The following is a 26,152-nucleotide window of genomic DNA, read 5'->3' on the forward strand; positions in this document are numbered from 1 at the left end:
TTTCAATTAATACAACCATTTAATAGGAATAACAGATCAAATAAATATATCATACAAATATATTACAATTATAAGGATTAGTTCATCCTGCTAATACTACAGGAGGATAAATTTATCCTAATTTCAAGGCTACACGAGGATAAGTTTATCCTAATTTCAAGGCTAAACGAGGATAAATTTATCCTAATTTCAAGGCTGCACGAGGATAAATTTATCTTAATTTCAAGGATACACAAGGATAAATTTATCTTAATTTCAAGGCTTCATGAGGATAAATTTATCCTAATTTCAAAGCTACATGAGGATAAATTTATCTTCGTTTCAAAGCTACACGAGGATAAATTTATCTTAATTTCAAAGCTTCACGAGGATAAATTTATCCTAATTTCAAGGCTACGCGAGGATAAATTTATCTTAATTTCAAAGTTACACGAGGATAAATTTATCTTAATTTCAAGGCTACATGAGGATAAATTTATCTTAATTTCAAAGCTACATGAGGATAAATTTATCTTAACTTCAAAGCTTCACGAGGATAAATTTATCCTAATTTCAAGGCTACACGAGGATAAATTTATCTTAATTTCAAGGATACACGAGGATAAATTTATCTTAATTTCAAGGCTTCATGAGGATAAATTCATCCTAATTTCAAGAATACACGAGGATAAATTTATCCTAATTTCAAAGCTACACGAGGATAAATTTATCTTCGTTTCAAAGCTACATGAGGATAAATTTATCTTAATTTCAAAGCTTCACGAGGATAAATTTATCCTAATTTCAAGGCTACGCGAGGATAAATTTATCTTAACTTCAAAGCTACACGAGGATAAATTTATCTTAATTTCAAGGCTACATGAGGATAAATTTATCTTCGTTTCAAAGCTACATGAGGATAAATTTATCCTAATTTCAAGGCTACACGAGGATAAATTCATCTTAATTTCAAGGCTACACGAGGATAAATTTATCTTAATTTCAAGACTACATGAGGATAAATTTATCTGAATTTCAGTCTACATGAGGATAAATTTATCCTAACTTCAAGGCAACATGAGGATAAATTTATCTTAATTTCAAGGCTACATGAGGATAAATTTATCTTAATTTCAAAGCTACACGAGGATAAATTTATCCTAATTTCAAGGCTACACGAGGATAAATTTATCCTAATTTCAAGGCTACATGAGGATAAATTTATCCTAATTTCAAGGCTACACGAGGATAAATTTATCTTAATTTCAAAGTTACACGAGGATAAATTTATCCTAATTTCATGGCTACACGACGATAAATTAATCTTAATTCAAGGCTTCATGAGGATAAATTTATCCTAATTTCAAGGCTACACGAGGATAAATTTATCTTAATTTCAGTCTACATGAGGATAAATTTATCCAAACTTCAAGGCAACATGAGGATAAATTTATCTTAATTTCAAGGCTTCATGAGGATAAATTTATCTTAATTTGAAAGCTACATGAGGATAAATTTATCTTAATTTCAAAGCTACACGAGGATAAATTTATCCTAATTTCAAGGCTACACGAGGATAAATTTATCCTAATTTCAAGGCTACATGAGGATAAATTTATCTTAATTTCAAAGCTACACGAGGATAAATTTATCCTAATTTCAAGGCTACACGAGGATAAATTTATCCTAATTTCAAGGCTACATGAGGATGAATTTATCCTAATTTCAAGGCTACACGAGGATAAATTTATCTTAATTTCAAAGTTACACGAGGATAAATTTATCCTAATTTCATGGCTACACGAGGATAAATTAATCTTAATTCAAGGCTTCATGAGGATAAATTTATCCTAATTTCAAGGCTACACGAGGATAAATTTATCTTAATTTCAGTCTACATGAGGATAAATTTATCCAAACTTCAAGGCAACATGAGGATAAATTTATCTTAATTTCAAGGCTACATGATGATAAATTTATCTTAATTTTAAAGCTACATGAGGATAAATTTATCTTAATTTCAAAGCTACACGAGAATAAATTAATCCTAATTTCAAGGCTACACGAGGATAAATTTATCCTAATTTCAAGGCTACATGAGGATAAAATTTATCCTAATTACAAGGCTACACGAGGATAAATTTTTCTTAATTTCAAAGTTACACGAGGATAAATTTATCCTAATTTCATGGCTACACGAGGATAAATTAATCTTAATTCAAGGCTTCATGAGGATAAATTTATCCTAATTTCAAGGCTACACGAGGATAAATTTATCCTAATTTCAAGGCTACATGAGGATAAATTTATCTTAATTTTAAAGCTACACGAGGATAAATTTATCTTAATTTCAAGGCTACACGAGGATAAATTTATCTTAATTTTAAAGCTACACGAGGATAAATTTATCTTTATTTCAAGGCTACATGAGGATAAATTTATCCTAATTTCAAAGCTACAAGAGGATAAATTTATCTTAATTTCAAGGCTACACAAGGATAAATTTATCTTAATTTCAAGGCTACACAAGGAAAAAATTATCTTAATTTCAAAGCCACAGCAATTACACAATTCACCTTAGAATAATTTAACACTTGGTTATTTCATTGGGTGGCAAATGACATTTATGATTAAATTTGCATTGGACTTGTAGACAAGAGTAAGTTTTTCATTAAAGGTCAAGTCCACCCCAGGAAAATGCTGACTTGAATCAATAGAGAAAAATCAAACTAGCATAGTGCTGAAAATTTCATCAAAATCAGATGTAAAATAAGAAAGCTATGACATTTAAAGTTTCGCTTATTTTTCACAAAACAGTAATATGCACAACTAGGTGAGTCAGTCGATGATGTCCATCACTCACTATATCTTTAGTTTTTTATTGTTTGAATTATACAATATTTCATTTTTTTATAGATTTGACAATAAGGACCAACTTGACTGAACCATGGAGTATTAAACAATGCTGATTCCACATGTTCAGGGAGGAATTTATCGTTGTACCACTTGACAATGAGAAGAAAATTAGAATATTTCATATAATAAAATACAAAAGAAATAGTGAGTGGATGACGTCATGGTCTCCTCATTTGCATACCCGCCAGGATGTGCATATAACTATTTCGTGAAATTAAGTTAAACTTTAAAAAGTCATAACTTTTTTATTTTACATCCAATTTTGATGAAATTTTCAGCGTTATGCTTGTTGGATTTTTCTCGTTTTATTCAAATCAACTTTTTGTAGGGATGAACTTGTCCTTTAACTTGTGGCCTGTGGTGCATGTTCAAAATTATGTAAACAACATGTATGTAACTATGTACCCGGGTTAACAAATATGTAAAATAATCTGTGACAGCTCTCCTGTCCTGGGCGTTGTGGCTTGCGCCTGTAATCCAAGCTGTGGGGAATCAAGTTACAAATTGATGCAGAGGTTCGAGCCCTGGTCACGTCTTTCGATTGTGATGTTAAAGGTTGGTCCCAGACGTAAATAATCATATCTGATTGATACACGTCTGACAAAACTCAAATACACACACATCTCCTGTCTTCCAGAGACTTCTCAATGTCCTTCCCAATCCAGTTGTGGTACTTCTGAGTTCTGTAATGACATTTAAGGAGAAAAAAATATTTTAACTCTATACAGCAATTAGTTATTGTGTCAAATTTTGAAATGCAAAGGTTTTTCATATTGTAATATGAATGATTTGTACTGATAGTAATCAATTTTATTTACATCACATTCACTGTTAACCTTAAGATGGGCTAGCTTTTGTGGCTACTCCATGGCCAGATGGTTGTATACACGTACCCAACCCTTGCCCCCCCCCCCAAAAAAAAAAAAAACCTGCAGCTGAACGAGCACAAAATTTCAACAATGGTAATGTGAGATGTATTCTGCAAAGCGATTTTGCTTACTTTTCAAAACTAAGAGAGGCATAACATAAGCGATTTTGTGTCTCGCCCACTTATGAAAATAACCAGAAATATCATGATTTGCAAGGGCACGCAACATATATAATTATTATTATAATAATTATTTATAATCACATATTAAATTTTAGTATTTGTTAAATAATAATTTGTATCTATAAATTGTTCTTCAAAACGGCATTTTGTAACATCACTAATCGCAGGTACGTAACGAAGCAGTTGATGGGCGAGACCTATTGTATTTGCTTTGTTGACAAACGGATGAGGGATCTACGAGAGATCGGTCTGGTAAGAAACCTTCCATGTTTCGCCTTTTCATTAACCAATTTTGGAAACTTTCATACCCATTAGATGATTAGGCGTATGAAGGTGTAAACAAAACAAAATCAAAATCATTTACGTGATTTTTATCTTAAAAGATGGATTTCCTAGGGAAATCCATCTTTGTTTACAAGTGTCTGTCTTCCGGGGGGCTTCCGGGGGGCTGCCCTTCCTGTCATCAGAGGGTTAAAGCCTCCTGTAGGTTCCAGGATGCTGTAAGCACTAGGAGCATGATTTTTACTTGCACTTCACCAATTTTATTGTAAATAGAATTCCAACAAAATTGTCTGCACCATCACCTTCTGTCACAGCACATCCCATCCCAGTTTAGCTTGGAAGAGCTGCTTAAGGGATTATTCCTTCAAGGTTCAAGGTTGTCTCTTTAAATGGCAGGTGGTTCAAGGCTCCATGATGAAGAAGTATGTCAAAATATAAAAAAATTATCATCATGGAGTCCTCAAGACTATCGACTAGGACCTACATGTACATTAAACTTAGACATTATCTCACTCACTCAGGCACACATTATCATTAAAATTTACAATATCTCACCTCCATCATCTCTTTGTTTCGCCGGACGGAAACGACAGGCCTGTTGTACACTTCCCCAGTCCTCTTCGATTGAGCAAGTTGCCCGTTGACTTGAAGAAACAAAGACAAAGTGTGGACTCCGAGTTCTTGTCCCTTTCGCTCGAACTGCTTGGCTGGCTCTGCTGGGACGGCCGCGCCCGGGCCGGAGCGAGTGACCACAGACAGTGAACAAATACGGCACGACCACTACCGGTACCAGCTGAAGAAGATGAAACTCTCGTAGTTTTAACTCGTAATTAAAAATGTCAATAATAACGCGTAAGAGAACTTCAGAAGATAGAAACACTTAAACAGTAAAACGTGATCCAAAACAAAAACAATGTCGAGAAGAGCTATTTTGGCTTAATCAAGGACAAGGTTATCGAGAGCGGTTTGTAATCAACAGATGTCATGTTGTGAAAAAACTAGTACCGTATGCGTTCGAGGTCCGTGGCAATGCATGTGCAGCGATGTGCAGCATGCGTGACACATCCCCTATTGTTATAGCGAGAGCAGGGCTATTATTCTATTGGTCTCGATAAACTTTAATCTCCATTCGATTCCCTGACTCTGCTTTTGTTTTGCAAGTACGCTCCTAGCTAGGGTTACAGCTATTCTACGAACCGAGACCCTAACATAATTATGTCAAATTATTTCACAACACAACACAACATTATATCAATGATGAATCGTTTGTCATATGATTAGAATGAGCAAAAAGAGATGTTTTGGGGTACATTTTCAGTGTCCAAAAGGGGAGAGTTGTCCAGTTTTGGACACTGAAAATATACCCCAAAACATCTCTTTTTGCTCATTCTAATCATATGTCTTGACAAACGATTCATCAATGATATAATGTTGTGAAACCTCTGTACTTGTCCTCTCATAAAGAGAACACCTCACCTTGTGATAGGCTCTATAAAAGTGAGAATATAAGTGAAATAAGTACTAAAGTAATGAGGGAGTTGTACGTGTGTGACATCACAGATCTTGGTCGCATTGCCAATGAGAGGATCTACATGGCATTAGTGATCTCAATATTCAAATGCTCATAACTTTCTTATTATTCATTCAATCTTCCTCAAACTTTCAACAATATGTTTCTTTGATTTTTCTCTTTTATATGGATTCAGCTGGGTTCAAGGGTTTCATTCTCCTTTAATACATGCATGACGCATCTCATGTTTTGTGGATGATTTGGAATAATCGCTTGTGCTCGAGTATAAATGCGTCTGTGTATACAGACTATCATGCTATTGTCAATGTGCCCCGAATGTGTGCATGATAGATAGCATATGACCATGAGCATGGAAGATGAAAAACTGGGCATTATTGACCGTCCTTTAAAAAAAATGGCCGTGGTAAAAAAAGGTTGGTTCAAAAGAGTAAATCCATGGTCTTGTGATGATTAAGGATGATATCTATTTCATCTGACATTAACGTTTTATCAATTTTGATTGTTATTAAAACAAACATGTGCCACTATTACTTTAGTCATGCAAATTACATGACATTGTCTTCCATATTTTTCCTTTATTCCTTACAATCGAATGGATAAAAACCAGGGAGTTGGGAGTGGATGAACTGCTATAAGCTAGCCTATATACTTTAAAATTTAAATTGTTAACTTGTCCTTCTACATTCAGATCTTTGCATGGGTGTCGATCCCGGGGGAGGGGGTATTATACCCCCCCCCCCCCCGGCCCCCGGCCTTGTATATTAAAGCGTAGTACTTGTAGTCTTATAAGGATTGCAACCTCTACTGGCGTGCGTGATGTTGGGCTATAGGATCGACCATGGAAGAAAAGGGGTGAATTTGATAAATATAGGCCCTATATTTGTTTATGTCAAAACTTGTTACAAAATCAAATTCCGATTAAAACGATGAAAATGTTTGCTCGCTGGCTTCGCCTTCTCATTTTTTTCTAAAATAGATTTTGCCTATTATGTTATGTCTGGACCGCGCAAAATGTATGCATCCCCACCCCCCCCCCCCCCATCGAACTAACAAAAAATCCCTCACAGAGAACAAAAGTTTGGTCTGTCATCCCATTGCCAGAAGCAGTGGGGGGGGGGGTTACTCCCTCCCTAAAAAAAAAGGAATAGGCCGGGCCTACCGAAAATGTTTTACTTTGGAAATTGGAAATTGTAACAAAATCAAGGCATTATAATTGTGCACAAAATCCTTCGATTTCATTTAGACAATGCCAGAGCGCCCCATGGCATGGACCTATCCACGGAGGACTCCCCAGCCTCCCCCCCCCCCCCCGCTTCCGCGGCCCCTGTTGGTAGCTCTTGCATATAGCAGGTCTACTTTGCGTTATTCAGATGAGACGTGGAGAAATTATATTGCTTGCAAAAAAAACGCTCCTCACAGGTTATTTATCGGCCTAAATCATATTAGAGAAAATTGAAAAAATATTAGCCAAAATACGGGAAGAGATATAGGCCTACCCTGTGTGGTAGGACACGAATATGTGACGATTCAAATTAACAGTTGCTATCAGCTTACATGTCATGCTGTTCAGCATGTTCAGTCAAAATTAACGCCACACATAATTATGGGCTGAGTATTCTTACACGCCCCTTCGCAAAACATTTTTGTTCGTCCTTTCAGTTCCACAAACTTAACTGAGCGCACATTCTTGTCATCAGACTGTCTTCACCTCAGAAATGAGTATTTCCCCCTAAATAAGGCATTCAATTTTGTGACGCCTGTTTTGGCACTTAAATCAGTTAATCATCTTTTGGTTGAAAATGCTATAGGCACGGATAGGCCTTGAGGAAGTTCCTTCAAAATGGCCGTGATATTATGAAGAACTAAAATCAGAGCAGAAAAGATACATCAATACATTGGTTTAGGGGGGCTAAAATTGTGTTTCTCGTGTAACGGGAGACCTCAAAATGCAAAATTTCCATTTGAGTATATACTCTAGAAACTAGCGCATGTTATTTTTATTGTTTATTTCAGAAAGAGTGGTCATATTGCAAGTGAGTAATCCATTTAGCATATCAAATACTTTTTTGAGAACTTAATGCCGAAAAATACTTTTCAATGTTTCTGATGTAAAAAGTAAATAGTAAATATTTTCAAAGTGTACTTTGAAGTGGACACTTAATGTTTAAATAGAAACCACAAATAATGCATAAATTAAGTAGAAATTTTAGCAATAACATAAAATAAGATTTAATGAAAGCAATGCATGGTGTGTCACAACGTAATATTTGGGGGGTCACCAAATTCATCTACAAAATACAATAATGACCATACTTTTCATTATTTTTTATATTATTGCTAATCATTCTTTCTAAACATAAAACTATATGTAATGGCTACCAGAAAAAATCTTTAGAAAGGTAATATGCATTCTACACCCAAAAGTCGGTGTTTCCCATGTAAGCCATTTAGGCCGGGGGACACCAAACCTTACATGGCATATAGTAACAATATCTTTTGATTGTCATTTTCTCTGAAAATTAATATGGGTTTTTCTGTACCTTTTTCGTATCAATAGACAAATCATTTTTTTAGATTGTTCTTTGGGCCTGATAGCGCCATCATAAAATGATGAAAAGTGTCCCTGACTGACACATACACACCCGATCACGAAAAGAAAACAAAAATAGGTTAGAAATGAAAATGAAAGTCATGTATTTTATATCAACTGCGTAGACAGGATTTAATTTTGGAGGGGTGGTAAGTGCACGCGAAGCGTGCCAACACTTACAGAGCGCGCGAAGCGCACTCTCGAAGGAAAGGGTGTAGGGAAGTTCTTGATATCTCATTAATTTAATATGAAAAGAAGACATCTCTTGCATCTCTAGTATCCTTATCAACTCGCCCCCACTTGCTGTGATTAAAACAAATGTATTTGAAAGAAATTACGAGCTTCCCCAAATTAATGGGAAAAGATTTTTAAAACCGTTGAATGATATAATACCGCACGAAGCGCGGAAGCTAAAACGTTTTATAAAATTGAGAACAGAAGTGGCATAAAATGCCTACCTTGGTCGCATCATATTTGATGATGAAAACTTTAGCCACAGTAGATGTCTTTAGATCACAAATAGTAGAAGACGGGTATGCAATGAGGAAATATTCCTTTCCGCGAATGGTTTTGAAGCTCTGAATTGAAACTTTAACCTGCTCTAATTTTGATATTTCTTAGATTATAAATGGATAACGATGAAAAAGGAAGCTCAAAATGTGAAAGGGCCCAGTGATGCAAGCCAGACTATGAGAGGGACTTTTCATTTCCCTTCCACGTGAAATACGGTAACATCTGTGATTTATTTCGGGAGAATTATTAATTATGATTCAGAAAGTTCAGTGATATTCAAAATTTCAAATCAATCGCACAAAACAAGACAGGAGATGGGTGTAACAGCGATACAGAATAAAGTTTCATCGTACATATAGCACGGCACGAATTTATAATGCCTCGAGCCCCTTTTGAGCAGATACTTTGCCACAAATTACTCACTGAAAAGTTGGAAGATATCATAATAATTATGGGAATTAACTCTGGGAGTGGCGGGAGTGTTGACCCGCTCCGAACAGAAGAGCCGAAATTTTGTGTCAATGCAATTTAAAAAAGAATCATCATATTTTTTCTTAAATTTATGTATACTCTATAATTTATGGCAAGAATATACAATTCCCATAGATGGGAAGGGGAAAAACCGTATCATATAGTTTGGATAGAGCTCGAAAGCAATTTTTTTAATGAATTATAAGAGAGAAAACTGAACGTCTCATTTAGGTTTTTATTCTTTTGACAAAAAAAATACCAAAAGAGAAAACATTAGGGCTGTACCCATCTTCCCTCTCTTCGCTTTTCCTTTTCCTTTCTTCTTCCCTTTTCCTCTCTTATTCTTTTTAGAGCGTTTTTTTGTTGGGGGGGGGGGGCGACCACCCCCATCGCTTCCCCCTGGCTACGCGCCTGTTTTATTATGGTGCTCCTCGTTTGAGGTAAATCTTAAACGGAATTCCTAAAACCTTCACCAATATTTTTTTTCGACTGCTTTTTACAACAAACTTTTCTTCAGGGAGAACTTTCCCTTCTTTTAAAAAGGTATACACTTTCCAACACACACCCGCTCCCATCTATTACGGACATGCACATACACATGTACCTTCTTAAGGGATTTAACATATATTTGGATGTGAATAAGAATTGTTTAGAACTAGGTGAGATAATCGATAGTGATAGAGTATTAGAAGAAGAAATAGAAGAAATAAAAAACAAAGTTGAAGATATTTTCAATCGCCAGTTCTTATTGGATTTACGTAATGATCGAGCAAATGATGTTGAACAAAATAAATTGATAACTTAAGTTTTTAAACAGAACATACAAACAGAGAAATATCTATTAACTGTTAAAAATCAGAAAATACGGAAAAACATCTGTCGATTCAGAATAAGTTCCCATAATTTACCCATTGAAACTGGAAGACATAGACGTCCAGATTAAATACCCTCACATTTAAGAACGTGCAATAATTGTAATTCAGGAAGGGTTGGGGATGAGTATCACACGATAATAGAATGTTATGTACACACAACTGAAAGGGTGGTGTTTTTTGACAAAATAGCTGAAATGTATATACAGTTTAAGAACCTTAGCGATGAAGACAAATTTATATTCATAATGAAACTTGATAATGAAAATTAACATAATTGATAATTTTTGTAAGTTCTTCAATGCGATTATAAATAATAGGGGTGAGTTTTAACATCAAGTACATTTTATTTTCTTTTTAAATTTCATTCAAAATATCTAAAATCCACCAAAGCCACCATTACCAAAGATATATCTCTAACGTTATACATTTATTTATTTCCTGATTTGTATTCGATAATAACTTATGTATATTGCATTATGCTACACCTTCTTTATGTTAAATTTCAATTCGTCATTTCTCTTTGTATATATATAGATGTATATCTTTATAATAATTGGAAATCTATGTATTGATGTATTGCTGGTTTATACGACATACATGTACAGTTATGAATGTTTTTGTTTATGTTATCATTGTAGGCCTATATATTTTAAAACAAAATATTCATGCCATATGAATGAAGTTTGTTAATAAATTCAAATTCAAAATTCATGTACGGAACCGTACATCATGTATATAGGTCCATGATCATACCATGGAGGTAGACCAGTAACATACAAAGAAAAAAATACGAGACACAATACAAGTTACGCACCCTCACACACACCATGGACCTATATGTTCAGCACACACACACACTGGACGACGGCGCCCCTGTCCACCCTATAGATACCCTATGCCCACGGCCACACGATAGTACGCGTGCAAGAAGCTTGATTTCGCAATCAATCGCACGTGTGTTTTGTTTGTACACAAATCTGACGTTGGGCATCACTGACACTGCACTGCTTAATAATTGCATCTCGAAATCTAAACTGTTCACTCGTAAATCTAAGTACTTTTCATTCAGCACACATTTGCAATGTGGACTAAATTTAAACGAAGAAGAATATACGATGGCGACGAAGCGCGACATCTTTTCGAAGCTCTCTATTTTACAGAAGAGGAAAATGCTGCAACAAGTGAAGAGGCCACCAGTTTACGGGCCGGAGTACGGCTTAGCCTTAGGCGGGGACGACTCCCAGGCCAGCCTAGGAGTCGAGTTTTTGCGATTTGACATCAGCTACGGGTTTGAAGATTGCAACAAGCAACGACGTTGTTCGAGCAGATCCCGTTGGCGAAGAGAGAGGTAAGGCGCGCCTATTAAAGGCTAAGCCTACTTAAGTTACTTAACCTAGCCTAAGCCTTAGCTTAGCCTTTAAAGTTTAAGTTTAAATATAGGCTATATTTTTAGTTTATTTAGTACTACTTTACTGGGGATTACATACATGTACTAGACTAAAGTCTAGACCTTTTTAGGCTATCCTCGAGTCTGTCTAGTCTAGGCTACATGCATCATTGTACATGTATGAATTGTAGCATAGAGCAATTGCCTTGGTCTCTGTTAAATTGGTTGTTCCGCCACCAAAGACTGTTTAGTGTTGGCTCGATCCACCTACCAATTACAGAGAAATTAAAAAAAATATTTAGTAACTCCTTGAGACAGACGGCACCCAGCTGTCTAGGGGTGCGTTTATCCGCCACTTTTTTACCCTAGAATCATGATCTGAATCATGATTCAAATCATGATTCTGCAGAATCACGATTGCGTTTAGTCGAAATTGAATATAATCATGATTAGAATCACAAACATGAAACACGAAAAAAGGGGCGTTTGGAAAGACGTTTCTGCAGAATCACGTACGAAAATGTTCGAATAAACGATATCGTGATTTGAATCATGATTCTATGACCTCACTGTTGTGTCGGGCTACTTTCGGTTTGACTCTTGCCTAGCTCAATGCGCTGTATGTACATGAATATGTACTACGCATGCATTTCTTGTCATGTTCAAGCTCTGTGTTGGTCATCGCATCGTCCACTACTGTTCATTTATTGGTCATGTCTTCAACTTCAAGTTCTATAGTAAATGAATTAACTGGACAGACAATGATCTCAGTTGTTGAGTATACAGTATCAATACTAAATTGGATCTACGCTGAAATTCACTTCCGAACACCATCTTGGATAAACTAACAAGATGAATAGAAGCATATGGACCATATATGATAGAAGTAAACAAAATGAGGTATAGACTGAATTCTGGAAGCAAAAGATTTTTCGAGAGCCGAAACACGTGCGAAAAACTTCCTCTGTCAAACTGCGCACTAGTGATGCGCACTGGATTGGCCCGAATCTGAGGAGAAACGGCATTGGAATGAAGGTCGTCTAAACGCTGATTTTTTGATATTGTGATTCATGTTTGTGTTTTGAATCATGATTCAAATCATGATTCAAATCATGATTCTGGCTTGAGGTCGCATAAACGCAGCCTAGATCTACAATGTAGATGTAGCATGACTAGACCAAAAGATTTCGGTCTCTGTTATGTTGGTTGTTCCGCTGAACTCCGTTGGCTCCACTCACCAAATACAGAGACCGAAGTTGTAGCTCGATCTGTACAGGGACTCAATGGCCATATGTTTATGTATTAAGTTCAGATCAACCTGGGAAGTGGGAGTTGCGCGACAGCCGAAGTAAGTCACTGTTTTCCCCCCTTTTAAATGCTTGCTGATTTTGTTAAAATTATATCTAAACACAGGAAGCACTTGTAGTCATTATAACCATGATTAACATACGCATCTCACTATTGCAAGCGCGAAGCGCGAGCTGAAAATTTAGGAAATTCAGACCTGAAGAGGGGCATTCTAAGGCTTGTTTGTAGGAATGCACTAAGACCATACGTATTTCACTAATCAAATGATGCGAGTGCGAAGCGCGAGCTGAAAATTTTTGATATTCAAATCAGAAAAAGGGACATCTTAAGGAATATTTTTAAAGAATCCATTAAGAGTATACATATCTTACCATAGTCAACTAATGTGAATGCCAAGCACTTGCTGATTTGGTTAGAATTACATCTAAACACATGAAGCACTTTTTTAGTCCTTGTAATCATGATTATCACATGCATCTCACTAATCAAATATTGCGAGCGCGAACAGAAAATAAAGGAAATTCAGACCTGAAGAGGGGCATTCTAAGGCTTGTTTGTAGGAATTCACTAAGACCATATGTATTTCACTAACTAAATGATGCGAGTGCGAAGCGCGAGCTGAAATTTTTTTATATTCAAACCAGAAAATGGGACATTTTAAGGACTGATTTTAGGAATTCATGAAGAGCAGATATCTCACCAATCCTTTAATGCGAACGTAAGCACGGACAGGAAATGTTTTATATTAAGACCGTAAAATGGGCCGATCACTTTTAGTAGTCATGAAAAAGAAGAATATGTCACTACATAAAATGATAATAGCTCGAAGTGCGAGGAAATGTATTTGTTGTATATTAACTTGTATATTAACTCTCAAATATACTTGAAAACTATAGTATTCCGAAAAAATATTTGATCTATTATATCTCGTTAAACAGACAATGCAAGCACCAGGAACAATGAAGACATTAGCCCTGAGCAAATCATGTTTCATAAAGTTATGAAAAAAGTGTTTTTATGCAAAAACGTGATTATATGTGTACAAAGTCAATGCAAATTGACATACATAAATGTATGATTATTTTTACTTTGGTTGGTTAAGATAGATTTATTTTATGTTGTTTATGTTCGCAAAAGGATTTCCGACAAAGTCCATCGAAAAAAAACAATAAAAACAAAGGTTTGAAAAAACAAAGAAATACATAAGAATAAAAAAAACAATAAGATACATAATAAATTGATTATTTTTCTTCAATTTTGTTTAGATTATTGGTAGAAATGTAAAAAATTAGAATTCTACTAGCTTTATAAATTGAGTTAAAGGCAAGAACATACACAAAAACGCCTAATTAGGGCAAACTTCATACGTTTATTTGCATAATTAATTAATTAATTTAAAAAGTGTAAGCAATTTAGAAAAATTTTTCTATTCGGTCTTGTAGTTTACATCCGGCTCTAAGCACATGCAAATTTTTGCGGCAATTGCGCAATCAACCGCCGAGATCTGAGGGGGGAGGTCAAATTGACCCCCCCCCCCAGTATATGTTGGTCTGAAATAGCCCAGTTAAGATAAGGTTAAGGGTATTTATCTCACTGATTTTAACACAGATAAAATATTTTATTTTATCTGAGATGAAATGGATCTCAGAATACCACCCCCGACCCCCCCCCAAAGTAGTGAATCTTATATGGTGACATTTATTGAATTCACTCAATCTGAGTACACTGTACACTTGCAATGTAGATTTTGCAAACATTGCATTGGAAATTTCATTATTACTAAGTTGCCATAATTTTTGTTGTATATTGCTTAATAACATGGATAGAATTATTAATAGTAATGTTCACTTAGGAATGCACCATTCAAAGAAAAATATCAAAAGAGTTCTTTTTTATATAGGTACTTTGAAATAGTTCTTCATGCAAAAAAAAATAACATAGAGGCCACCCACAATATTGACAAATAAAATTAATTGCTGGCTTTTATTTATTCTGATGTATTACTTTGCTTTTGCATTGATTACTTTTCCTTGTTTTTAGCTTATTTCGCGGCGTTGCATCCGTCGTCTTTCGTCCGTCCACAATTCCAAAATGCTTTGTCATTTCAAGTCCGATTTCAATTCTGTTTGCTTTATATGATAGCACAGGTGGGGGATTCAAAACTTCTACACAGAATTTTGAAACTCATTAAATATGCTAATTCATGCGCATTTTTTCAAAATTCACAAAAAATGCTTCTTTATTTATTGACAGATTTTGATTTTTTGCTTCCACCTGGTAGAGCTTTATGAAGTTCACCAAACTTCTACGCAGAATTTTGAAATTTTGACTAAAACATTTTTTATGCTAATTGAAGCGAAATTTTTTAATGCATATTTTTCAAAATTCACATAAAATGCTTCTTTATTTGTTGACTGATTTGATTATTTTTTCTTCCATCTGGTTGAGCTGCATGAGGTTCACAAACTTCAACAAATAATTTTGACTAGAAAATTACTTAAATGCTAATTTATGCAAAATTTATTCATAATCACAAATAAATGCTTTATTAGTTGGTCAATTTTGATTTTTTTTTCCCTCCATCTGGTGGAGCTACATGAGGGTCACCAAACTTCCCCACAGAATTTTAAAATGTTGACTAGAAAATTATGCTAATTTGTGATATTTATGCGAAATTTATCAATAAATCACAAAAAATGCTTATTTCTCCTTCATTTGTCAAAATTTGTTTGCTTTATATGTTATACCGAGGTTGTTTTACCTGACTGCTAAGAAAGCACGAATGCCTGTGAGCAAGCAACCAGGGGACCAACGGCTTAAGGTCCTCTCCGAGGGACCTGGTAATGAGGATAAATGCCTTACCAAAGGGCACTAGCGCACCACTTGGGAATCGAACCCGAGTCACCGGAATCCGAAACCCCCGCTCTACCGACTGAGCTATCGCGCCTCCAGGTGGGGGATACAAAATTAGAAATCATTAAATATGCTGCATGTATTTCATGCATATTTTTCAAAACTCACAATAAATGCTTCTTATTTATTTGTTAACCGATTTTGATTTTTTTTGTTCCATCTGAGAGCTACATGGGGTTCACCAAGGTTTTACACAGAATTAAGAAATTTTGACTAGAAGATTATTTATGCTTATACAATTTTTTTTTCATAAATCACAAAAAAGCTTCTCTCATTTATTCATCAATTTCAATTCTGTTTCCTCAATTTATGTCACCAATATAATTCACTACATTGTCAACTGGGCTGAAATTAAAAATTGTGTTCAATTTCTTTGCGAGTTGCCGGATGAGCTCCACATCATTGATGTGCTAGTATTGTATTAATTTACCTTTTTAAAGTCAATGGTTAAGCCCACCAGTAGCTGAAGTAACCTTATTTTATGATTTGGCCCGATAACTTGTAATGTAACTACATGTACTACTACTTCTAGCATCATTAGTGTATGAAAAGTAGGAATGGAAATATTTCTTTTTTTTTTAAAGTGAATAGTCTTGTGTATCATGTGAAAGAAACTCAGATTCATTAAGTTGTATGTGGTATTAAAGAATGACCATGTGCCATCCATTGACCACCCATTAACAAAATGGATGTACCAAACAAACCCATATTGATGTTCTGAAAGTATTATTTAGACTGAGATATTTTGTCTCTAAATTATTTTGGAATTTGTTCTTCCTAAGATGCAAAACAAGAGTATTTTCCTAATTTTGAATTCCAGTAAATTTAAAACTTAAAACCTTTCATTGATACTTCTCTGCAATCAAGACAGGAAGTGCCTAATTACTGTGTCAAAGTTGCTCTAGGCTGATTTGAACGAGTTCTAATCCTCTTTTTGTTACCTTGTACAATAGTGTGAGGGTAAGCTTGCTTCAATAGACTTGCCAAATTTAATCCCTCTTTTGTCAAAAGTAAACATCTGTGGGAGTCAAAGTTCTTCTCTTGGTAATGAGGGTTATAACATCCAGTGGCGTAGCTAGGATTTTTTCCTGGGGGGCACTGGGGGGTCCTTGCTTTTTCAGGGGGGGGGGACATTTTTTTCTGTGTGTGTGTATATACTATGTCACAAGGGCAGATCCGAATGGGGGTGGAGCCCGAAATTATCTTCACCTATATTTTCCCCGATCAGTCACTTCTATAAAACAACCTAAAATATGAAATAATCTCATAAGCTCTATATAAAAAAGTGCGAGCGCGAAGCGCGAGCGATTTTTTTTATCTTTCATTTATTTTGTCCTGAAAATTGAACATTCTGGGCACAGTTTAATCCTGAACAAGATGTGTATGTAACTAGATAATTACTGCAAACGCAAAGCACGAGCAGAAACTTGTAATGAATGTTCTAGCATGATCGGAAACAGACCTGTTAAGGACTGTTTACAGCTACCCACGAATACGGTACATATATCAATAATGGGAGCGTGAAGCGGGAGCTAAAACTTCATTTCGACCTAAATAATTGACATTCTAAGCACTTTTTGTAATCATAAATGGGATAGGTGCATGTATGTAACTAAACAATTTGGAAGAAAATTAAGATTTTAGACCTAAAAGCGGGACACTCTATTCATATTTTGTAAATTATGAATAGGATATGGTTAATTGGGTATCATTGATAATTATTGATATTCTGATCTGAAACTGGATAAGCATATTTTAAATAAAGAACATTCAGGCTATCTCAATAAACATGCATGCGCATATTTTAGATTTAGACCTAGAATCTTGGCATTCTGAATACATTTTTATAATCATGAAGATCAATAATGCAAGCGCGAGCTGAAAACATTTGATATTATGATCTGAAGAGGGTTAATTTAAAAAACTATTTCAAGTACTGTGTAGGAAAATTGTGAAGTGGATGTGGATCACACTTTATAATGAAAGATTTGTTTATCTAACATGCGTAATGACAACGTGGAAGTTTTTGTTTTTAAGGCTTGACAACTAGAAATAAAAAAATAGGCCTACGTTTTGACAGTCACATCTGAAAATTGATATTTTGAGAACTTTATGGAATACATGAAGACAAGGAACTTGGCAATCAAATAATGCGACCACGCAGCGTGAGCTTAAAATGTTGATAATTATGTAGACCATATTAACAGACATTTTACAGAGTGCATTAAATGAAAAAAAAACAATGAAAGCTCGATGTCCGAGATGAAATATGTTTTGTATATTGACTTCAAAACTTGACATTTTAAGCTCCATATCAGCCTATTGAGCAAGATATGAATCTCATCGAACAGGAAATTTGAGCGTGAAGCGCTAGCGAAAATTTTATTTAGTAACATGAAAGATTTTTTGTTTTGCAAGTCTCACTCGTCTTCCTCCTCTTCTTTTTTCCTTCTGTCTTTCCCCTTCTCTTTTCTTTCTTTTTTTTTTTGCTCCGCCAATTTTTTCAGGGGGGGCAGCCGGGGGGGGGGGGGCACGTGCCCCTCCTGGCCCCCCCCCCCCCCCCCCCCCCCCGTAGCATACTCATGCATGAATTATATATCATTATGAAGCTAAGATTCCCCTATTTCTGTTGGCATATTCAACTGAAAATTAATTTCTGGTGACTTCTGTGGGGTTTGTAGCAATGTCAAAATCAATATTTCCCCAAATATTACCATTTCACTAAGCTACATAAATTTAAAGAGACTTTAAGGATATTACTTAATTTCATACACTTATTTGTATGATTGAGTTACATTTCTCCATTTTATAGCACCTTCCAGAATTCCAGGGGTACTGCCTATGGAGAATAATAAATGAATCACCCCAAGGCAAATCTAGCACCTCTGCTTCCCAGGGCCATGGCATCACCTACATTTTTGTTGTTCAGTAGAAAAAATGCTCTTTGAGAGGTTTGAAGGCAAGCGGATTAAGATCAGTGCAAATACAAATGGAAATCTATCCTGAAAGTGTTTAAGGCAAGTTTTTAGAATGCTTAGTTAATAGGTTACCAAAACCTTGTTGATATCATGGATCTCTGAATGAATGATTAAGCCCACCAAACCATACAGTAGATCTGAAACTTAGGCAATAATTTTGTTAGACTTCTTGCAACAGTTCTGAGATCTACTGAAGTATTAATAAGTCATTTTAATTTGTTGTTTATCTATTCAAGATCAACCCTCCCGAGGAAGAAAACGTCTGATGGTTTATTTTGTTGACAGAGAGACAGAGTCTGACTCCTCTCATTGCTCTGAAGCTGTATCACGTACCTGTAGAAGGAACTTCAGCAAAAGTAAGCTATTTTTAAGTTAAAATTTTACATAATGATCATTTTATGTTACATTTTGCACTTTGTTTTACCTGTACAAACCACAATGTAACTTGTAAGGTAATGATGATAATAGCAGGGCCCGCTGGGAGATCAGGTTTTGGAACTGCATGAGTGGCTACCCTAGTTATTTAATGAGCTACTATGGGCTAAGGAACGAATGAGAGCATTTGTCGTTTGATAAATCAATTGGAATCTTAATTTGTAACTGTCAATCTAGATCTAACTGATTAGACTGACAAGAGTAATCTTGATTTGGTAGTCATTGCATTTTCATATGTCTGTTGTCACAACATTTGGGAAATTAATTTGAAACTATTTCCATGTCATAATATCACAATTAAAGGTCATTTCAGGTTAACTCGCATTAAACGGGGGGGGGGGGGGAGGCTGGGAGGGGGTCCCCAACAAATTTTTTCACTATGCAGCTGCGCGAATATTTTTTTTTTCCGCGCTGCTCCCTGACTTTTTACTTTTAAATATTGCACATCTTTTGAAACCAAATTTGTGATGCCTGGGTATGCGGTTGAGAAATAACACAACATTTTTTAAAGCACATGTACATGTACATGTAAGACCTGCAATTGCTCCAAAATGTGATTCTGTATACAATGCAAACTCTGTTTCTCAACCAAAAATCATAAATGTATACACATTTTATTTTTGTTTATGTTTTGTGCTATTATTGATTGCGAAAGGGTCAGGGTTGGCCGATTTAAATCACGTTGATTTAAATCATGATTTAAATCACTTCCATTGAAACGTGTTCAAATGATTGAAATTTTTTTTATTTGTGGCTAATTTATTTTTAATCAAAATTGAAAGATTTTATCAACTTTATATCATCAAAACATGAATAAATACTTCATATCTACTCTCCAAACAATTGAAATCATGTCATTAAAAATCAGGATAATATTGCATTATAGCCTATAAAGTGGTGAACACTCGCCCCCTACTCCACTTGCACTATGATTTTAAAAAATAATTGATTTGAAATAACTGACATTGAAACATGTACAAATGATTGACATGTGGCAGTAATATTTTTTTTTACTCAAAACAGAAAGATTTTATCAACGTTATATCATCGAAACAAAATCCTTCATATCTACTCAAAACAATTGAAATCATATGTTTAAGACAGGTTGATCTTGCAATGTAGCCTATCTCGGTTAACACTTTATACGCAGCTGTACACCCACAGCAATAATGGTACTCCAGAACAAAAAAAATATGTTTAAAAAAGGGAATTCAAAGAGTAAAAACTGAATTTATACTATTATAGGCCTGAATTTAGCCAAGGCCTGTTCATACTTTCTGTACAATTGTGCTCATTCAGCAGGTACACTGAGAAAGGTTCAATAATGCACAGATAATTGAGTGCAATAATACACAAAATCTGCATTGTCCCTGGTTTTATCCCATTAGTATAACATTTTATTACATGTATTTAAAGCTGTAGAACCAGGTGTTCTTATTCCTAGCAAAACTGCTAAGAACTGCCAAATTAATATTTCAGGTTTATTTTACTAGAAACCTCCCACTTCCCCGATTGTACGAAAAGAAATAATTGAAATAAACTTGCAACTTTTTCCCAGTAAGTCACAGCTTTGCAAACAATGCTTTGAACAGTAAAAAAGTTCAAATTGTGGCTCAAATAACAAAGGATGTTTAACAAATAAAAAAAATTGTAGTTTTCTTTAACACATTATTTTCTGTTCTTGGCATGAAAATCGAGAATGTTTCTCTTTGAAGAATGTGAGTTTCTGAGTCATGGAATTCTTCCAAAGAAACTGATCCTCGTTTCATGTTTGAATAGGAATACGGTACTAACTTTGCTGTACCAAGACCCAAACCATTCAGTAGGAGCTGAATACCTTATACGAGAGGATGCAGAAAACAGCCTCGTCATCATGACTTTCAATACGGTACTCAATATAAATTCTATTTTGACTGGAGTTTATTATCATGAAATAGAATAGAACTTAATAATAATTTTAGTTTCAAAATGTATGATTTTGACTCTGACTTCAGTGTAAGGGTTATATTTTTGGTGTTTCCACTCTGTTTGAGAAATTTTTGTAAAAAAAAAAAAAAATCAAATAAATCTGATTTAGATAAAAAAATCTGATTTAAATAAAATAAATCTGATTTTTTTAATCTAAAAAAAATTCTTAAAAAATCGCCAACCCTGGAAACAAATTCCAACAAATTTCATGTAAAATAATAATGATGATTTGAATAAAACAAAGACATACATACACTATATAAAAAAATAAAAGGCATACAAATTAATTATGTTTTGGCATTTTTTTTGGGGGGGGATATTTGTTAGAAATGAAGAATTTGATATTTTCACCAAAAATTAATATTACACTATTTACATACTGTACATAAAGTGAGAGTTAACTAAAAGGCAAAAACCTTAAAGATTTACGGAAAATTTCATACTTATTTGCACAATTAATTACTAGTAATAAAATAAAAAAATCAAAATTTAAAAAAAGCTTAACTATACAACTGTCTTGTGGTTTACATATGGCTCAAGGTGCATGCAAATTTCTGTGGTGATCTTGCAATCAGCGGCCAAGATCTGAAGGGGGGGGGGGTCATTCGACCCCCCAGTAATTCATGGTCTGAAATAACCTAGTTAAATTAGGCTTAAGAGATTTTTGTCTCACCTGCATAGCAGAGTGAGACTATAGGTGCCGCTTTTTCCGACGTCGGCGTCAACACCAAATCTTAACCGAAGGTTAAGTTTTTGAAATGACAGCATAACTTAAAAAGTATATGGACCTAGTTCATGAAACTTGGCCAAAAGGTGAATCAAGTATTACTGAACATCCTGGTACATTCATGCCCTGATGTTTTTGTTTTTGCTGACTTTACAGAGCGAAATGCAGCCTGTCTGGAATTAGCGGCAATACTGAGGATGAAATGCTGCAGAAGTTATTGTCTTCATAAGATATCAAGAATAGATGCAAGCAAGGCCCGCAGAAGATTTCAGAACAATACTCTAGCAGATCAGAGGCTATGGATTTTGCAGTACCTTATTGAACATCACAACTTTGTAAACATGGGTGGAGACTCATCCTTGGGATTACTAGGACCCGCTTATGGAAGATGGAGTCAGGATTAGCAGGTAAATGGTTCAAGAGGTACATGTATCCTTTAACATGACTAGTACCATTCTTGTAAAATTAAATCATGATACGTACTTTAAACTTTCTTTTTTTTTCACTTAATTTATTTATAAGGGATTATAGTTTTACATGTTGTCTCTTAGGATCTGGTTCTGCTATAATCATTGGTGCAGGAGCTAAACCCAGCAAGCTTATAAAGGACAATTCTTTGGTTCACTTGATAGACACAGATGTCTTTTCCCAAACATTACAATTATTCAAGCACAAATTCCATGTGAAAATGGGTCTCTGTGCTTATTTAGGAGATGGGGAAGGGGAGTCTGCTTGTTTTAATCTCAAACAAGTCTTTAACATATTGTTATATGTGCATGCTGGAGAGAAAGATACATGTAATGAAGAGGAGTGCTGATATGATAAGACAACTGCAGGATGCTTGATTGTAGGGATAGAGTAAAGAAACTCAAAATCCTCCTTACAATGAAAGGTGCGTTAATATCAAATTTTTTCGACGAATACTGGTCTAAAAAATGGACTTAAAAGCATTAAAATTGGACATATATAAGACGTTGGATATCAAAATTTAGTACACCCAAAATTTCACCAGCAGAAATGTGGTTGTCACCTTTCTCTTTACTCAGTCTTTCCATTGCTTGGCTTGGAATTTAGAACGTAGATAATTCACCCAAATAGAATTTCAAAGGGTAAAAAATTACCAAGTACATGTACAAGGGGTACCAAGTTCAAATATTTGGAGGCAGGATATGATTTAAGGATCAAAGGTAATCAGAATTAATTGATAACATTTTAAAGTGATCACAATTTTAAAGCGATAGCAATTGTTGTACATGTGACCAGTGTAAATTAAGCTCAGGGAATAATATGAAAATTTTCTATTGATAATAATATTGTAGAAGATACATGTTTATAGTTTCTTTTGCTTTAAATGTACCACCTCGGTATTCATTTAACCTCCAGAAGGATTGGTGACATCTCGTCCATCAAATCAACATCATAAAGGACTTTTTTGTCTGTGATGACGTCAATGGTGTGGCTTAGTGAATTTGTCGATAAGTTTGAAGAGAAACTGCCAACCAACAACAAAATCCATCTTCCATCATGCCTTACACGTGGAAATGTGTATTGGATTATGAAGGAGGAAGTAGAAGAGCAAGGAGGTTCTGTTTGTAGTCAGCAATACTTCTTCCGCAAATGGAGACAGGAAATGTCTCATGTTACCATTCCAAAGGTAGGTGATTCTCATGAGTATTTGCACTGTATATTTACAAAACTATTATACCTTTAACCATAAAAAAAACTGGGCTATTTTGATACCTTAGAAGACTGGGGCAGGGCTGATTCAGCCCCTCCCCCCATATGATCTTGGCCATTGATCGCGATGAAAATCTGCACTCGCATTTCACATGGCATAATCTACAAAATGGTAAAATCAATTTTCAAAAATATTACATTGCTAATTAATTATGCCAATGTATTATGCTAATTTATGCATTAAAAAAAACCTTTCCTCTATCTGAATAAGGCCCTTTTGCTAAAAATAATTCAATATCGCAATTATTATTTTTATATATATCATTATTTCTAGAATTCTGATTGATTTCTTTGTTTTATATTGATTTTTTTTATGGAAATCATTGTTACTCTGACCATAGACAACATGATATTTATTATGTTTAATCAGTGAAAGGAGAAAAGGTAATACATTTATGAACTTGGGCTAAAAACAATATTTGCATCGGATTTGAACAAAAATTCATGTTTTGGGGCAATTTGGGGTCTGTATGCACTAACAAAATATTGGGTAATTTTGGAACCATGTATTCAGGGGTCGCAAGTTTATTCTCAAAAGTTGTGTGAGACTTTAAAATGAAAATTTAGTCAATGGCGCAGTCAGACAATTTCGCACGGCAGATATATCACAAAAAATGTTGAGGGGAAATCTGAATCATAGGGTTAATTATAAAACCAGAGATTTTGCATTTTATTGAAAAATTTGAAATAACTTCCTATTTCTATCACATTTCATGAAGCTGTTTTGAAACCAAGTAGATTTGATATACTTGACTATGTATTCCCCAACATAAACACAGGTCTTTAGGTGATCTACAATAATATAGCATACTTTGCTGGCTTTAGCAGTGCAGCTGCTACAATGGTATAGCACCCAACTATGATGATGTTAACTACTATTCCTTGAAAAATTTAGAAAATAAACATTGTGTAATTCTCTCTTTATTTGTTTATTCCAGGTGAACCGGTTTTCGAAATGCGACATATGCACCAAACTGAAATCTTGCCTAGAGAAGACAACTGGCAGAGAAGAGAGACAAACTTTACTGCAAGAAAGAGAGTCACACCTTTTCCAGCAAAAGTAAGTTTCAATGAAATATTTGATAGTGTATATGTACATGCCTCTCCTTTGACACAGAGACCGTCGCCGCTAATCCTTTTATAAACAGAGCGCTGGCAGCTGACACCCATCAAGCCGGTCGTAAAACTCGCTCTCACTGATGGACAGCGGAAATCAATTGTACGCTGCTCCTACCCATTGCGATGTTGTTCGTTCACTTTATCAAAAGCAACGCACAGCAGCGAACGTTAGCGCTATGAAAATGATAGCAGAAACAAGAAAACAGGCGTGCATAAACGTATATTTTTTACGTACATCGCTAACAACCGGAAATGAAATGCATTGACATCACCTTGCAGATCCGTATATCTACGGCAAAAAAGCAGTTGAAATTCGACGAAAAAATCTGCGGAAAAACGTTAAAATTTCATCTTTTTCGGACAGTATTGATGTCGATAGAAGCGCTTACCTTCAGACAGAAGTTGATTTTCATTTGGGCATAAAATTCCACAGGATTGATGAAATTTAACGGGATTTTTTTTGATGGACAGACGACAATCGCACATTATAGACAGCCTAAAATAATGTACTGAAAAACCGGATATGAATTGCGCATTGCATTCTAGGTAATGTAGGGACTTTCCCTATTGGCAATCGGGGCTACAACATGACCGTCTTTGGTCGAAAGAGGGCCAGTGATCAATCGGTGACGATCATTGGGCGAAAGGAGCTTGTGTAAACAATCGCCCCGGGCGGTCGTCGTAAAAACCGCGTAAAGAGAAAGTTAAGGGTTAGACAGCAATTTTGACAGCTGGAAACAGGTGGTGGTCATAAAATGCACTCGTTGAATGTCCATTCGTAATAGGTCCATGCTTGAGGCAATTTAAATTCACATTTCAGTGGTACGCGAGAGTTGCAGGGATAAGAACACTCAACACCACATGTAATCCTGGATGTCCATCATGTAATCTAACAGAATGTATTCTAGAATTTGCAATTACTTCCTATTTCTATCAGAAATTTCATGAAGCTTTTTTATTTTACTAAGTAGAGACAACCGCGTAGCCAGGATTTCATTTTGGAGGGGGCGGTAAATGCACGCGAAGCGTGCCAACACTTACAGAGCGCGCGAAGCACGCTCCCTAGGGGGTGGGTGCAGGGAGGGGGAGTTTCCCCCTCCCGTGCGAAGCTTTCGGTGTTTCTTAAATTAAAATGAAAAGGAGCCGTCTCTCTTGTCTCTAGTACCTATATCAGCTCCAATTAAGTTGACTATATTTTGATTTTGAACCTTGTTTTTAAAAGTGACTGTGAACGCACAAAAAGGGATAAATGGAGGAAATTACAATAATATTTACCCAGCGCGAAGCGCGAAAGCTAAAGCGTTTTATCAAGTTTTTTCTAAAGAAAAGGGTCCCGAGATAAGGGTATTCCCTAAGTTATACTGAATGCTTC

General features: G+C 35.2%; 1 protein-coding gene and 1 long non-coding RNA gene across 4 annotated transcripts in view; one reads left to right on the top strand and one right to left on the bottom strand.

Annotated features, from left to right (window-relative positions):
- Positions 1–5,306, bottom strand: LOC135153914 (uncharacterized). Its single transcript, XR_010293430.1, has 2 exons — positions 4,784–5,306; positions 1–3,578 (listed from the first exon to the last, which is right to left on the bottom strand). It is a non-coding gene; the product is annotated as an uncharacterized LOC135153914 (long non-coding RNA).
- A 5,893-nt stretch (positions 5,307–11,199) lies between these two features.
- Positions 11,200–26,152, top strand: part of LOC135153915 (uncharacterized) — a 30,831-nt gene continuing 15,878 nt past the window's right edge. For all 3 annotated transcript variants that reach the window (XM_064098779.1, XM_064098773.1, XM_064098785.1), the window contains exons 1-5: positions 11,200–11,556; positions 19,031–19,150; positions 22,081–22,331; positions 23,308–23,578; positions 24,600–24,721. In XM_064098779.1, the coding sequence (XP_063954849.1) occupies positions 23,366–23,578; positions 24,600–24,721 (335 nt within the window). In that variant the 5' untranslated portion in view covers positions 11,200–11,556; positions 19,031–19,150; positions 22,081–22,331; positions 23,308–23,365. The remainder of the gene's footprint in view (positions 11,557–19,030; positions 19,151–22,080; positions 22,332–23,307; positions 23,579–24,599; positions 24,722–26,152) is intronic.

The sequence above is a fragment of the Lytechinus pictus genome, chromosome 1 (genome assembly GCF_037042905.1).
Source record: "Lytechinus pictus isolate F3 Inbred chromosome 1, Lp3.0, whole genome shotgun sequence".
Lineage (NCBI taxonomy): Eukaryota > Metazoa > Echinodermata > Echinoidea > Temnopleuroida > Toxopneustidae > Lytechinus > Lytechinus pictus.